Genomic DNA, 15,644 nt, shown 5'->3' with positions numbered 1-15,644 from the left:
GAATCATCACAGCATAAATTTGATGGTGCCAATGAGATGTATGTAATTTCACACGGGGTGTGAGGAAAGCGCTAAACAGGAACTACGAGAACTGGTGCCATCCCTGCTGCCCTGTTTTTTAGTTGCTAAAATCTCCCAGTGCCTTGGGCTCCTTATCTATGAAATGTGGCTAATAAAGACTCAAACTGAACTCCTACTGGATCCTGCAGAGAGAATAAATGGGTGCCAGAGTGAGCAGAACGATCACGAATGGAAGAAAAAGGACACGGCACAGTACTATATGAACTAATCAACAAACATAAACAGCTTTAACGTCTGGGGCCATATTGAACCAGTAAATTGACCTGATTAAAAAAAACAAAAACTTACTACTTTTTTGGGCTAAATTCACCATCACATATGTCAGCATATGCTAAAAACCAAACAAACAAACAAACAAAAAAAATGGAGGCCTACTATGATTGCTAAAGATTTCTCTTCAAAAGTACTTCTTCCCTGGCTCCTCTTCAACCTTGAAACATTTAACCATTGTTTTAGAGGATTATTTTTAGATATATTATTTTATATCATTATTTTGAAATAATGGAACAAATACATTCATTTTCAGACAAAAACTGGAACAAATACATTCATAGGAATAATCATCACTTATGTCATGTTTCACTTCAATCTCTTGGCTTCTTCCCTCACTAGAAAAATACAAATGCCCACCACATATCAGGCAACATGCTAAGCACAGGGTCCATAATTATGATCATACAGTTTATACAAAAAAACAAATACAAACCACAGAGTGGCCAATATGGTCAAAGTGAAAGTCGCTCAGTCGTGTCTAACTCTTTGCAACCTGGAGGACTATGCAGTCCACGGAATTCTCCAGGCCAGAATACTGGAGTGGGTAGCTGTTCCCTCCTCCAGGGGATCTTCCCAACCCAGGGATCGAATCCAGGTCTCCCGCATTGCAGGCGGATTCTTTACCAGCTGAGCCACAGTCAATATGGTAGAAACAATTAATATTCACTAACGTCTAGTTTTTCTCTCCTTTCTGGACACAGAAAACTACTTTCCAGACCCTTTGAAGGTAGCAGGAGCTACATGATGAGTTACAGGCAGTGAACTGTGAGCAGAAGTGATGCCGGCTCTGGTGTGAGACAGTAAGTCCCTCCTGTTACCACTCTGCTTCCCCACCTAATGCCCTAAACTGAGACAATGGGCCCGTAAGAGTAACAGCCTCCACGGATCCTTTAATCATCACTTGGAACAAGCTTTCCAGGAGGTCATGGTATCAACAACAGACTTTGCCACAAATAAGGGGTACGCTTTCACGAGGTAAGTGACAAAAATGTCAGGATTCTTCATTTGTCTGTTTATGTGGCTAATTTTTATTATCACAGCAGAGCCTAGCCTATACTAACTGCAGCAGAAAGGAGTGACTGATAGAAAACAGAAGCTCAATAATAGAGTGAATAAATGAACAGGTGGATAAACAGTCCTGATCAATATGTAACAAAATGGAAGAACCAAAGCAGTTAAGAACTTGAACAGGGAACTCCTGCCAGATTTTGCACTCTCATTCTGCCACTTGCTAGCTGGCTGACCCAGTTAAATTTCACCTTCCTCATAAACAGACTTGGGCTATTAACAATACCTATCTCAAAGGGTTGCTGCTGCTGCTGCTGCTAAGTCACGTCAGTCGTGTCTGACTCTGTGCGACCCCATAGACGGCAGCCCACCAGGCTCCGCCGTCCCTGGGATTCTCCAGGCAAGAGCACTGGAGTGGGTTGCCATTTCCTTCTCCAATGCATGAAAGTGAAAAGTGAAAGTAAAGTTGCTCAGTCGTGTCCGACTCTTCGCGACCCCATGGCCTGCAGCCTACCAGGCTCCTCCATCCATGGGGTTTTCCAGGCAAGAGTACTGGAGTGGGGTGCCATTGCCATCTCAAAGGGTTACTGAGAGTTAAATGAGCTACAACTTGTGAGAGTGCTCAGAACTGCTGCCAGTGCATCAAAGGACTTAATAAATGTCAAGGTCTAAATAAGCAAGTGCAAGTAACAGTACTGCTAAATCATTTTTCTTCATATCTGCAAATATTTCTACTAAAAATAAGACCAAGTTAAATAAAGCATGCTTTAGATAAATTTGATATTTGATAGAAGTCCTAAAATTTCACTTGTATTAAGTCACTTTCCTCATTTAAGGCAGATTGCTTCTTTCTCCATATATCTTACAAAGAGCTTATCTAAGACCTTTAGATAAGGTCTAAATGAACAAAATGAAATACCATAAATGAGACTTACTGCAGTGACCCTGTCGCCACCATGAGTAACGGGCTTATAATACGGTGATCCTGAAAGAACTCTCCAGGCAGACAGTCCACAGCTAGCAGCTTTTGATATGCCCACTTCAGCAGTTTCACATCCACCAACCAGCAAAAGTCTAAAACAGAGAAAGGTAAAGAGAAGTGATAAATTACAAATATGAACAGGACAACATCAAAACAAAGCGAGCAGAAACGCTCACTTCCACAAGGAAAACCAAAATAAAATTAGAAGGTAAATATTTGAGAGGAGACAACCAAGAGACCAGATGGTTTCTCAACTAGAATTTCACCTTCAATGACAGACTGAAACATCTGAAACCACGATGAGAACTTGGAAAGGTAAAAAGAAGCGTTTTCAGGTTGGTCATTGAGTATCTGAGAAACTGTATCAACACCAATAAACGTAAATAAACTGATACACCCCTGACATAAATGCACGGCCATGTGTACAAGAGACAGCTGACAGCAGCCTGTTGCACGGCACAGGCAGCTCAGCTCGCGCTCTTTGGGGACCTAGGCAGTGGGACGGTGGTGGTGGGACGGAGGCCCACGAGGGAGGGGACATACGTGTACACAGATGTGATTCACTTCAGAGTCAGCAGAAACCAACACAGCATGACAACGCAACTATACCTCAATAAATAAATTAATAAACGCAAATGGATAGGTCACCTCCCAGACCTGTATATATTAACTACAGCAGTGCACTGGAGGTCATGAGGGCACAGTTACAGATGCTAGGGGGAAGAAATGACAGCCAGGAATGCTGTGGATGGGACACAACTATGCAGTAGTAACTGTACTGAAGTAAGACTGTTCGGTAGCTTAGCCCCACATTATGACTTGTTCATTTACTGTTTGCTATTCTTCATTGCAGTTAGAGGCCACTTACCAACAGGGCAAAGCAATCTAACAAGCAGTACAAGTTAAAAGACCACTACACACAAACTAAGCCAATTGATAACGGAACCCAACGGTCATGATTTTTAAAGTTAAGTCATGTGCAGTAAATCTGGCAGGGTACTATATAAGACATCATAGTCACGCGTCAAAAAACAAGAAAAAGGTTTGCAAGTAAAACTTCCAGTGTCTTAAGGGAAACACTGTTGTCCCCAATAACAATAAGGCGATGGAGTAACAGAAGACAGAAGCCACATCCTTCTCCAGGTCTTCATAAATGAAAACGGTTTCATGTTCACGTCTTTAAGAGTCCTTATTATTGAGAAATACACACTGGAACATTCAGACAAAACACTACACTGTCCAGGACTGACTTCATGATACTCTAGGCTTGGGGGTGGAGGCTCAGCTGAGGCCACAGATGATGTGATGCTGGCCACGAGTCCACTGTTAGCCTGAATAGCAGGCACGAGGGAGTCATATAGTCTTCTATGATCATGCGACAAATTTTCCATAGGGAACTTTTATTCTTAAGTCAATTTGTTAGGAAAAACTTCTCTGAACAAATAGAAACAAAACAAGTAGCTTTGAATGTTTACATTTCTGAATCTAGTCACAGCATTTTTTCAAACAAAAAACATGCAATTCTCACAAAGACATATCTTTAAAAATTAGTAGCCTATTGTTATAACAAAAATAAAACACAATCTGAGAATTCAACAAACCTCTAAAAGGCCAGGACAAAACAGATTCTGATAATGGAAATAATTTCTCTACTCAGTGAGCAATGCTGACCATATATATATATATATACATATATATATATATATATATGCACATACACACACCATAACACTTTTTTCAAGGGGTTAAACATTATTATTTAGTTTGCACTACTATGCCATGGAGGTAACAGATACCATACCTCATTTTTAGATTTCAAAATATATGTCTAAAACTTTACATTACCTGACTACAGGATAGCTAACTGACATTCCAATTTCATTCTTCATCTCCTGATCTTAATTCTAGAAGACATTTCCTCCCTATGAATTCTGATAAACACGGTCACACACAGATCAAATTGGCTACAATAAGATAAGCTTGATTAAAAATGAAAGAGATTCAATAACTGCTTCCAACCAGCCTTTCTGCCATTCACGCCAGACTGAAGAGTAAGTGGAAAGGAGACAGAATGATGGAACTAATCATGTATTGTTCCCACCAGATGGGATGGCAGCTTTGGGACACTAATGCTGCAGCTACAAGACCATGTGTGTGTTCACCCGTGCAGGCAGACAAGTGTGCTTGCTTGTGTTTAAAGGGAGGGGGGACTGAGACAATTTCATCAGCATGGTCAAAAAGCAGGTAACCAGCAGCTACCTGATACAGAGATCATACAGGGATGAACAAGGTATGCTCCCTGCATTCAAAAAGCTCACTCTACAATTAAGGGCACATGAAAATAAGGAACAGCTGAGAGCACAGAATTAAGGTAACACCCATATCTGAAGATGATAACCCAGGTGACATCTACTGAAGACTTATCTTCAGTTATATGTGCCAAGGGGTATCAACCCCAAGTCAAGATGTTAACTTGGTCCATCACTTCACTGTTTTACAGGACTCAGTGTTGATGAGGGCTCAGCTCTTAGTGATTAAGGGGGAAAAAAAAAGTAGGTTGGTACTGATGCTTAACTTAGCAAATAAACCTTCTTCATCATGATTACAGTGTTAGAACAGGTGTCCTGGGCAGCGCTAACCAAAATGAAGTGAAAGTATGTAACTTAACTGAAAATAGTCAATGGAAATGAGAGAAGTGCAAGGCCCAGCACCATACATGCAATAAATGTTTCCGGAGTGAGTAAATTTAAAGCTCCAACTTTCTCCTGAAGTAGCACAGAGAAAGAGATGCTACAGAGTCCTCTCCTCTCCACACCCTTCCTCATTCTTCCTAGATTTCAGCAGTAAGATATGAGAAGATGAGGCGGGGGATGGGGGGTCCTGGTAACAGGGGTGAGGAGTCATAAACTAATAAACAGGGCAGCAGACAACACTAAAGGGAGAATCTGGTAAAGGACAACATCAGAAAGAAAATCTCAAAACGTTCCTGAAAGATACAAAGTTACAAACAGAGAGAGAGATACCATGTTCTCTGGGCTTCCCTGGTAGCTCAGATGGTAAGGAAACTGCCTACAATGAGGGAAACCTGAGTTCAATTCCTGGGTCAGGAAGATCCCCTGGAGAAGGGAATGACAACCCACTCCAGTATTTTTGCCTGGGAAATCCCATGGACAGAGGAACCTGGCAGGCTACAGTCCATGCGGTCACAAAGATTCGGACACGACTGAGTGACTAACACTTTCACTTTCACCATGTTCTTTGACAAACTCCCCATACCTTAAAAATGCCAATTCTTTTTAGTCTACAAATTGAAAGAAATTAAAAAAAAAAACAAAAAAAAAAAACCACAGAATTTCTTATGGAACTGAACAAACATGTAATGGAACTAAACAATATATTCAACGAAATTTACATGGGAGGGTAGAGTTCTAAAAAAAGCCAACTAGGGACTTCCCTGGTCCAGAGGTTAGGACTCCGCTTCCCTGAAAGGGGCATAGGTTCAATCTTGCTTGGGGAACTAAAATCCCACATGCTGAGCAGCATGGCCACAAAAAAAAAATTTAACTAAAATAACTAAAGTAAAAAGAGTCAACTTCATTCACACTGATAACCTTTCTCTTCATGGCTTGTGCACTGTGCATCCTGACCCATCAAACACTTTCCCACCCTAGTGTCATTAAGATGGTCTCCTTCAAATCTGACCATATTAAAACCTAAAATTTCCCTCCATAAAGTGCAAACACAAGTCACACACCAGGAAAAGTTATTTATAAGACATAAAACTAACAAAGTATATGTTTTAGCAGACAGAATCCATAAAGATCTCCAACAACCAGTCACAAAGAAAAATGCACAGAGAATAAGTCACAAAAAGAGAAATACAAAAGCCAGGAATGCATATTAAAGCAACAAAGATTTACACCAGTCGCTCTCTATGTTTATAGAGACACAGTAACTCTTTAAAACTACTAGTAAGACTGTAGCAATCATTTTGGAGAAGGATATGACATCTAAAACTGTGCCCCCCCCAACAATTCTCCAAATTGTGTTCTAAGATAACTCTGGAGAAATTCTCACACAGGCATATTTATCTCTTGGTAAAAGAATACCTCATACAGCACTGTTTATAATGCAGAAAAATTAGAAATATTTTAAATGTTTAAAAGGGATGAATAAGTACAAATTCAGTCAATTGTTCAGGGAAACATATACAGTATAAAAAGAACAAATATAAAAATATATACTAGAGATTTCCCTGGTGGTTCAGTGGTTAAAGAATCCGCCCTGCAATGCAAGGAACACAGGCTCCATTCTCGGTCAGGGAACTAAGATCTCACAAGCTGCAGAGCAACTAAACCCACTCACCGCGAGTACTGAGCCACATGCCAAACTATAGAGTCCATGCGCCACAAAGAAAGATCCCACACGACATAGTGAAGATCCTACTTGTCGTGACTAACATGGATACAGCCAAATATTAAAAAAAAAAAAAAATATATATATATATATATAAAGGAAGGTTGCACACCAAAACCATGGCAGCAGGTTGCCTCTAGAAGTAGGAACTTGTTTGCACTACTGTCTCTCATTTATGTATTTGGGTGTATCTATATACATACATGGGCTTCCCTTGTGGCTCAGCTGGTAAAGAATCCACCTGCAATGCGGGAGACCTGGGTTTGATCCCTGGGTCAGGAAGATCCCCTGGAGAAGGGAAAGGCTACCCACTCCAGTATTCTGGCCTGGAGATATAGTCCATGGGGTCCCAAAGAGTCGGACACGAGTGAGCGACCTTTGCTTTCACTTTCTATACACATACATACACACACACCTTTAGTAAAAAAAAAAAAAAAAAAAACTTAGTATTTGTTAATTCTGGATAGTAGGTTCTCACGTGTTCATTAACACATCCCCTGTACTTTTCTCTGTTTCTAACTTAAAAGCCAAGATATAGTATTCCAAATTATGTACGTAACTTTCTTCCAATTAATGAAGCCCAGGAAGAAAAAAAAATTCAGTAAATTGGCTTTAACACTTAGCATCAACCCACAAGTCTTGTCAAATACTGAAAATTAAATTAGCATATCATTTGCTTTGTGGCATTCTGAAGCTATTTATACATTAATAGTTATATCTTAAGCATCCTGTGATTTACTATTGAAACGGTCATTAGATTTTTGCAAAAATTAAGACCATATCAGTAATGTTATTTTCTGTTGCAATAATTTCCTCCACCCAGAATATTTACCTGCAGTGACAACCATAACCTCCTTAAATACACAGTATCAGGTTCTTAAGTACTTACCTTAGGAATCACATTTTGAAGCAAGCCCTTATTTTTTAATTATTCTATAAAGATAAAAAGCAATACAAAATTTCTGTAGCACATTAAATTCTGAAGACTAAAGCACACTATATGTAAGCGTTAAAACCCCTTCTCATTAACTGAAACGAGAGAGTAGGAGACAGGAATTAACTTTCCCAATAATCTTTCACCTCAAAATTTTGTGGAAAATAGGAAAATCATGGGTCAAGGAATCAGATGTATTAGGTTCAAATATCTTTGCACCAAAGTAACTGTAATATTAGTTTCCTTCATGCCATCAAAATTATAGATGCAAACCATGTGTTAAGCAATCAGGAATGTGTGAGACAAATGAAGAGCTCACTTTAACAAACCACTTCTTATTCTCAAGATTAATTTGCAGTGGCGAGCTTAGCTCTCCCAAAGCATCGGTACCAACCGTGGGGTGAGGCTCGGGCACCTTCCTTTCTCAGACGGCTAGGGACATATATTCACCCACGAGAATGACAACAAGCACCGTCCAGGCTAGGGACATATATTCACCCACGAGAATGACAACAAGCACCGTCCACTCCAGGCGAAAGAACCAGCCAACCCAGACCACGCCCGTGGGGACCCCTGAGTTAGACACAAAAGCAAGCCTAAAGGACCAATTAACTGCATGGAAGACGAGGTCAAGGAAAGGTCACAGGGTTAACACCAAAGACAGGTTTATCCCTTCAACAGTTTCCTGGCTGATAAAGAGATCAGATAAAGAGCCTCCTCAGCCAAGAACAGGAGGTACAAGAGCACAGAGCTGAGTCTGTAAACGGTGTGCTGGGAGGATGCTCAGAAAGGGCGTGAGTGCTCCCAGCCTGTAAAAGGCGAGCAGGGCAGAAACTTAGAAGGGGTCCTTAACAACATGAGATGGTTTATGCTGCTCGCTTCCTGAGCACGTATCACCTTCTCATTTCTAAACTGTAACCGCTATTTAAAGCACGCCTCCATCACTGAACTTAACCCACTCGGACACAGAGACTGTGTCTGTATCCTTCAAAGCATTTATTTACATGTCGGTTTCGTTCAGAAAACGGCTCTGTGCACAGAACTGCTGGGGCGGGAAAATAAATCCGACAAAGGGTCCTCGTCCTTGGCTTAACCTCTCGTGGCTTCAGTTCTCCCACCTGAGAAATGAACAGGCTGAGCCAAGTGATGGATGAAACTCTTTGCCAGCTCTGACATTCTAAGAGTCTAAAACTCAAAGCAGGAATGTCGGTATCAGACAAAAAATAAGCTGTAAGTGATGGAGCCAAAAAACACACGGAGTGAATGAAATGAGAGGCCAGGGCAGAGCAAGAAGCAGTGAGAAGAGGGTGGCCAGCCCCCTCCGAGGAAAGGGAGGGAGGAACGGACCGTGTGCCCCTAGGTACCACACCAGGTGGGATTCCGATGCACTGGGAGAGCTAAACGTGACCCTACGAATTGACTCCAAGAAGAATTATAAACGGTTTATTAAGAAGGGGCTTCTGTCTAGTAATTGTTGAAACAATCTGCCATCTAGTGGCTTAAAACTCCTTAAAGTCAAGGACATGAATCTGAAATAATAGAGTGAGAAATTCTTGTATATACCCTGTCCAATCACCCACAGGCTTGTGGCATAGACCAGCAAGGAAGGGGCGGGTGGGGGAGAATAATTACATGCCACCAAATTAAAAGTTCTTAAGAGCATGCCTGGCAAAATAAGGGCTCAAAAACTATTACCTACTACTTCACAGATTGGAGACAATCCTCTCTCAGGATCACAGAAATGTTCCCAATTTTAATTCATTTTAATTTGCTCTTAACTATTCGGACACGACTGAGCAACTGAACTGAACTGAACTGATTCTTCACTGAGCTTCCCTGGTGTCTCAGATGGTAAAGACTCCGCCCGCAATGCAGGAGACTAGGTTCAATTCCTGGGGTGGGGAGATCCCCTGGAGAAGAAAATGGCTACCCACTCCAGTATTCTTGCCTGGAGAACCCGATGGACAGAGGAGCCTGGCGGGCTACAGTCCATGAGGTCGCTAAGAATCAGACACAACTGAGCGGCTAACACTTTCACTTCACTTTCATTCCTTACTACAAAAATCTTACCAGTTGATTATTGAAAATTCTGTTCATCTTGGATTTCTTGGATGTCTCTGCCCCAGATGCCTTCCCTCATTCCACAACTGATGTCAATGATGATAATCTAAAATCCTAACCCCCTCCTAAGCATCAGGATGGATTTAGGCAACTTCTCTGCAAACGCACAATATAACATGTTCAGCATCCCTCTATCTGATCTATTCCATGTCTACTTTGAATTCTGATTTCAGAACTGTCCAGGTTCTGAAACCAAATTCTCACCTTCTACTCCAATTGCTCAAACTTGTTCACTCAGGAAAATAAGTCTTGTCTTCAAACCCTACCCCACCCTCACTGAATCCTACTAACTGTTGTCTGCCAGCTGTCCTTCACTGTGGGTCTTTCCATAATGTCTGATATCAACATCACTACCACAGGCCTGCTGCTAAACACCACCTAGCATCTTCTGTGCTTAAGCAGCTTGGTAAAACCACCATCTCCTGGCACATTTGCAGTGCCAGCAAAATGTGACCCAAAAAGAATGACTTGTCTTGAGGTCACAGAGCTAATAGGTAGCAAATATTTCCTGTCTCCTAATCCAGTACATGTACAGTAAAGCATGATGAAAAGACACCCTTTTCATCAGAAGGGACTGGAATGTAAAAGTAGGAAGTCAAGAGATACTTGGAGTAACAGGCAAATTTGGCCTTGGAGTAAGTACAAAATGAAGCAGAGCAAATGCTAACAGAGTTTTGCCAAGAGAATGCACTGGTCACAGCAAACACCCTCTTCCAACAACACAAGAGATGACTCTACAAATGGAAATCACCATATGGTCAATTCCTAAATCAGACTGAGTATGTTCTTTGCAGCCAAAGATGGAGAAGTCTAAACAGTCAGCAAAAACAAGACAGGGAGTTGACTGTGGCTCAGATCATGAACTCCTGATTAACGAATTCAGACTTAAATCGAAGAAACTAGGGAAAACCACTAGACCATTCAGGTATGACCTAAATTAAATCCCTTACAATTATACAATGGAAGTGACAAATAGATTCAAGGGATTAGATCTGACAGACAGAGTGCCTATAGAACTATGGACAGAGGTTCCTGACATTCTATAGGAGGCAGGCATCAAGACCATCCCCAAGAAAAAGAAATGCAAAAAGGCAAAATGGTTGTTTGAGGAGGCCTCACAAATAGCTGAGAAAAGAAGAGAAGCTAAAGGCAAAGGAGAAAAGGAAAGATATACCCATTTAAATGCAGTGTTCCAAAGAATAGCAAGGAGAGATAAGAAAGCCTTCCTCAGCGATCAATGCAAATAAAGAACAATAGAATGGGAAAGACTAGAGATCTCTGCAAGAAAATTAGAGATACTAAGGGAACATTCCATGCAAAGATGGGCACAATAAAGGACAGAAATGGTATGGACCTAATAGAAGCAAAAGATATTAAGAAGAGGTGGCAAGAATACACAGAAGAACTGTACAAAAAAGATCTTCATGACCCAGATAACCAAGATGGTGTGATCACTCACACAGAGCCAGACATCCTAGAATAGGAAGGCAAGTGGGCCTTAGGAAGCATCACTATGAATGAAGTTAGTGGAGGTGATGGAATTCCAGCTGAGCTATTTCAAATCCTCGAAAATGATGCTGTGTAAGTGCTGCACTAAATATGCCAGCAAATTTGGAAAACTCAGCAGTGGCCATAGGACTGGAAAAGGTCAGTTTTCACTCCAATCTCAAAGAAACGCAACCCCAAAGAATGCTCAAGCTACTGCACAATTGTATTCATCTCACACGCTAGCAAAGTAATGCTCAAAATTCTCCAAGCCAGGCTTCAACAGTACATGAACTGTGAACTTCCAGATGTTCAAGCTGGATTTAGAAAAGGCAGAGGAACCAGAGATCAAATTGCCAACATCCATTGGATCATCAAAAAAGCAAGAGAGTTCCAGAAAAACATCTACTTCTGCGGGCATATTGATTATGCCAAAGCCTTTGACTGTGTGGATCACAAGAAACTGTGGAAAATTCTTCAAGAGATGGGAATACCAGACCATCTTACCTGCCTCCTGAGAAACCTGCATGCAGGTCAAGAAGCAACAGTTAGAATCAGACATGGAACAACGGACTGATTCCAAGTTGGGAAAGGAGTACATCAAGGCTGTATGTTGTCACCCTGCTTATTTAACTTACATGCAGAGTACATCATGAAAAATGCCGGGCTGAATGAAGCACAAGCTGGAATCAAGATTGCCAGGAGAAATATCAATAACCTCAGATATGCAGATGACACCACACTTACGGCAGAAAGTGAAGAGTAACTGAAGAGTCTCTTGATGAAAGTGAAAGAGGAGAGTGAAAAAGTTGGGTTAAAGCTCAACATTCAGAAAACTAAGATCATGGCATCTGGTGCCATCACTTCATGGCAAACAGATGGGGAAACAATGGGAAACAGTGTCAGACTTTATTTTGGGGGGCTCCAAAATCACTGCAGATGGTGACTGCAGCCATGAAATTAAAAGACGCTTGTTCCTTGGGAGAAAAGCTATGACCAACCTAGAGAGCATATTAAAAAAGCAGAGATATTACTTTGCCAACAAAGGTCCATCTAGTCAAAGTTATAGTTTTTCCAGTGGTCATGTACGGATGTGAGAGTTGGACAATAAAGAAAGCTGAGCACCAAAGAACTGATGCTTTTGAACTGTGGTGCTGGAGAAGACTCTTGAGAGTCCCTTGGAATGCAAGGATATTCAACCAGTCCATTCTAAAGGAAATCAGTACTGAATATTCATTGGAAGGACTGATGCTGAAGCTGAAACTCCAATACTTTGGCCACCTGATGCAAAGAGCTGACTTATTTGAAAAGACCCTGATCTGGGAAAGAATGAAGGCAGGAGGAGAAGGGGATGACAGAAGATGAGATGGTTGGATGGCATCACTGACCCAACGTACATGAGTCTGAGCAAGCTCCGGGAGTGGGTGATGGACAGGGAGGCCTGGCGTGCTGCAGTCCATGGGGTTTCAAAGAGTCAGACACGACGGAGCAACTGAACTGAACTGAATCCAGTATACATTCTATCACATCACAAATGTATTTTTTAAATTTTCTTTTTGTATTTAAACCATAATTAAGCACCATTCCTTATTTCCTATAAAATAACCAAACATAATCATCTTCTTTCATCTCTTTACTTCCAAGAGAGATCCACAATAGCTAGCATCACTCCAAGTATAAGAAGAAATTCAGTCTGGCCCAAGTCACTTCTTAAAATTTTATTCCCATAAATTCTTCAGAAGGATTGTGGAAATAGTCCTTAAAGTTAGGGGCCAGGGGGGCAGGGTGGGAGGGAGTATAACCCAGGTACAAAATACCCTGCTTAAGATTAATGAAATTCACTGACATACAAAGTTATCATGTATCAGGTTAAACTACAACCAAAACACTCAAAGAGAAGAGACACAGACTGGTTATTTACCACCTGTAGGAATTCAAAACTTTATCAAGGCCTACAAGGGCCCACTTAAGTGTAAATAACTATAACATAATGAGAACTAGCCTCTTCTCTCAAAGACTCTCCATGTAGAGGACTGATGGATGGGTTAACAATGATTTCCAAATAATTTTTTTTCAATGGTAGGCCAAAGAAAAGTAAAAGTAATAAAGCACTGTCATTGACTTAAAAGATAGCTGAAGGCTGCTAAGAACCAAGATGCTTCTGAGTCACACGTGTCTCCCTATCTGTAATATATTCTGGATAAAAACAGATCACGTGATGTGGCCAAGACTTCCCTACCTCACCAGAAACAAATACCTGTTTAAGAAAAAAAGAAAAGTTAGTCCATGAAGATCAGCAAGTTCCTCAATTCACATCTAAGGAGCTTCCTCTCTGCCAAGACGACGCAGCTTTCTCTACTAACAACAGGACCTCTTCGTTTCTCTTCTAAAAACCAACCTGAACTCATGGAAAGAAGAATTTGCTCACACTGGAAGAATGAGCATTAGAAAGGCAACAAGAAAAGCTCCTTAATGTAAGTTAAGATACTCAATTTCTGACATTCACACTTGCCAGCTACAAAGCTGCACATTAATCTCTCAAATGTCAATAGCCCCTACATTATCAAAGGCCAAACACACTCTCTCTCTGCAGTGGAAGATAATCAACAAGGATCAGGACTATGGCACTCATTCCTTTCCTAGAAGCAATCCTTCATAAAATTATTAAATCTTATCTAGCTAGGGCTTATGAGAAATTTCCTAATGCAATTTATACCTAACTGCTCCTCCAGCTGTCAATACAGTATATCTTTTACACACCACTGACCTGATTCTCACAGAATATATATGACCTTAGGAACCAAAAAGAAAGACGGGCAATTTTACAGCAATGTAATGGATATAAAGGCTCACTGATTAGCTCCCCAAAGCATCTCATAGGTCTATATGGATCTTACAGCTTATAAGAGAATAAAAATTTACTCATGCACTTCGGTAAACCTTTAAGATAGGGTATTCTCAACACTATCTCTTCCACAGGATAAAGTTAACACATTTGTGGGACATTTCCCTAGCTGCGGGTGATGTACTGAGATGGTAGATCCTCTGCGTACTCGACCCACACCCCTTCCCAGCCCACGCCCAGGACTGTTTCCTTTCCATTCTGTGCCAGTGAGGTTGTCATGTCTCCTGAGAGCTCATTCACACAAGACATTTTTGATCCCCCCACTAAGTACAACTCATGGGATAAAGGGAATATTGCAAGTAAATGAGTGTGAGGGACGCCTGCATTTAAAACACTGAGGGAGGGATATTCAAGTGGGAGGGGACACGGGTAAACCTATGGCTGATTCATGTTGATGCTTGGTAGAGACCAATGCAATACTGTAAAGCAATTATCCTTCCATTAAACATAAATAAATTTTTAAAAGTAAAATAAATAAAATGCTGAGTGCTGTTTAGGGGAAATCAAAAACCCACAAGAGATGACCAAATCCGGAGACACAGCCCTTTAGTGCTGCACTATGCCATTACTTAAAGTGTTCCTCAGTATCCCCTAAAATTAACAGCTTTCTAAAGACGATCTCCTCGTCTATCTTCCGAGACTTGCACAGAATAGTAGCAAATACTGTGAGTGCACATTCAGGAGAACACAATCACCCAACTACTTTTTAGCCAGTTCACTCCTACCTAACTGTTCTCTATATATATGCAAGCTGACAACCTAGCTTATTACTCCTTGTAAATGTTGTCTCACATTCTTTTTGTAGAATCTGTATCTGGCTTAACACAGGTGACTAAAAGGGGGGAAAAAAATCACTCAAATGCTTGAATTAATCCTTAACACAACCATGAAACATTATTAATCAATCATGGTTTTTCCCTATAGACTATATGAAACATAGGTATCTTTCTTAACATAAACCTGGGTATCTTTCTTAACATAAAGATGTAAGTGTTCAGTTGGTGGGAATGTAAGTTGGTGCAACCACTAGGGAAAACAGTATAGAGATTCCTCAGAAAACTAGAGTAGCCCTACGATCCCGCAGTCCGCCTCCTGGGCATATATCCAGATGAAACTATAATCCAAAAAGATACATGCACCACTGTATTCACAGTAGCGCTATTTATAATAGCCAAGGGTATCACTTAGCCAGATATGGAAACAACCTAAATGTCCATCAACAGAGGAGTGGATAAAGAGGATGGGGTGTGTATATACACACACACACACACACACAAAACTGATGTATTACTCACTCATCAAGAAATATGCAATGTCATTTGAAGCAACATGGATGGACCCAAAGAATAAAGTCAAAAAGAAAAAGACAAATATCACATGATATGACTTACATGTGGAATCTAAAGTACGATACAAATCAATGTATCTGTAAAAACAGA

The 15,644-nt window shown here is 40.8% G+C and overlaps 1 protein-coding gene across 1 annotated transcript in view; it reads right to left on the bottom strand.

Annotated features, from left to right (window-relative positions):
- Positions 1-15,644, bottom strand: part of NBAS (NBAS subunit of NRZ tethering complex) — a 308,614-nt gene that overhangs the window by 257,107 nt on the left and 35,863 nt on the right. Inside the window, exon 10 of the mRNA XM_043469328.1 lies at positions 2,298-2,436. Within this exon, the coding sequence (XP_043325263.1) occupies positions 2,298-2,436 (139 nt within the window). The remainder of the gene's footprint in view (positions 1-2,297; positions 2,437-15,644) is intronic.

The sequence above is a fragment of the Cervus canadensis genome, chromosome 5 (genome assembly GCF_019320065.1).
Source record: "Cervus canadensis isolate Bull #8, Minnesota chromosome 5, ASM1932006v1, whole genome shotgun sequence".
NCBI lineage: Eukaryota > Metazoa > Chordata > Mammalia > Artiodactyla > Cervidae > Cervus > Cervus canadensis.
The sequence above is the reverse complement of the archived record's forward strand: the minus strand, read 5'-3'. Positions and strand labels throughout refer to the sequence as shown.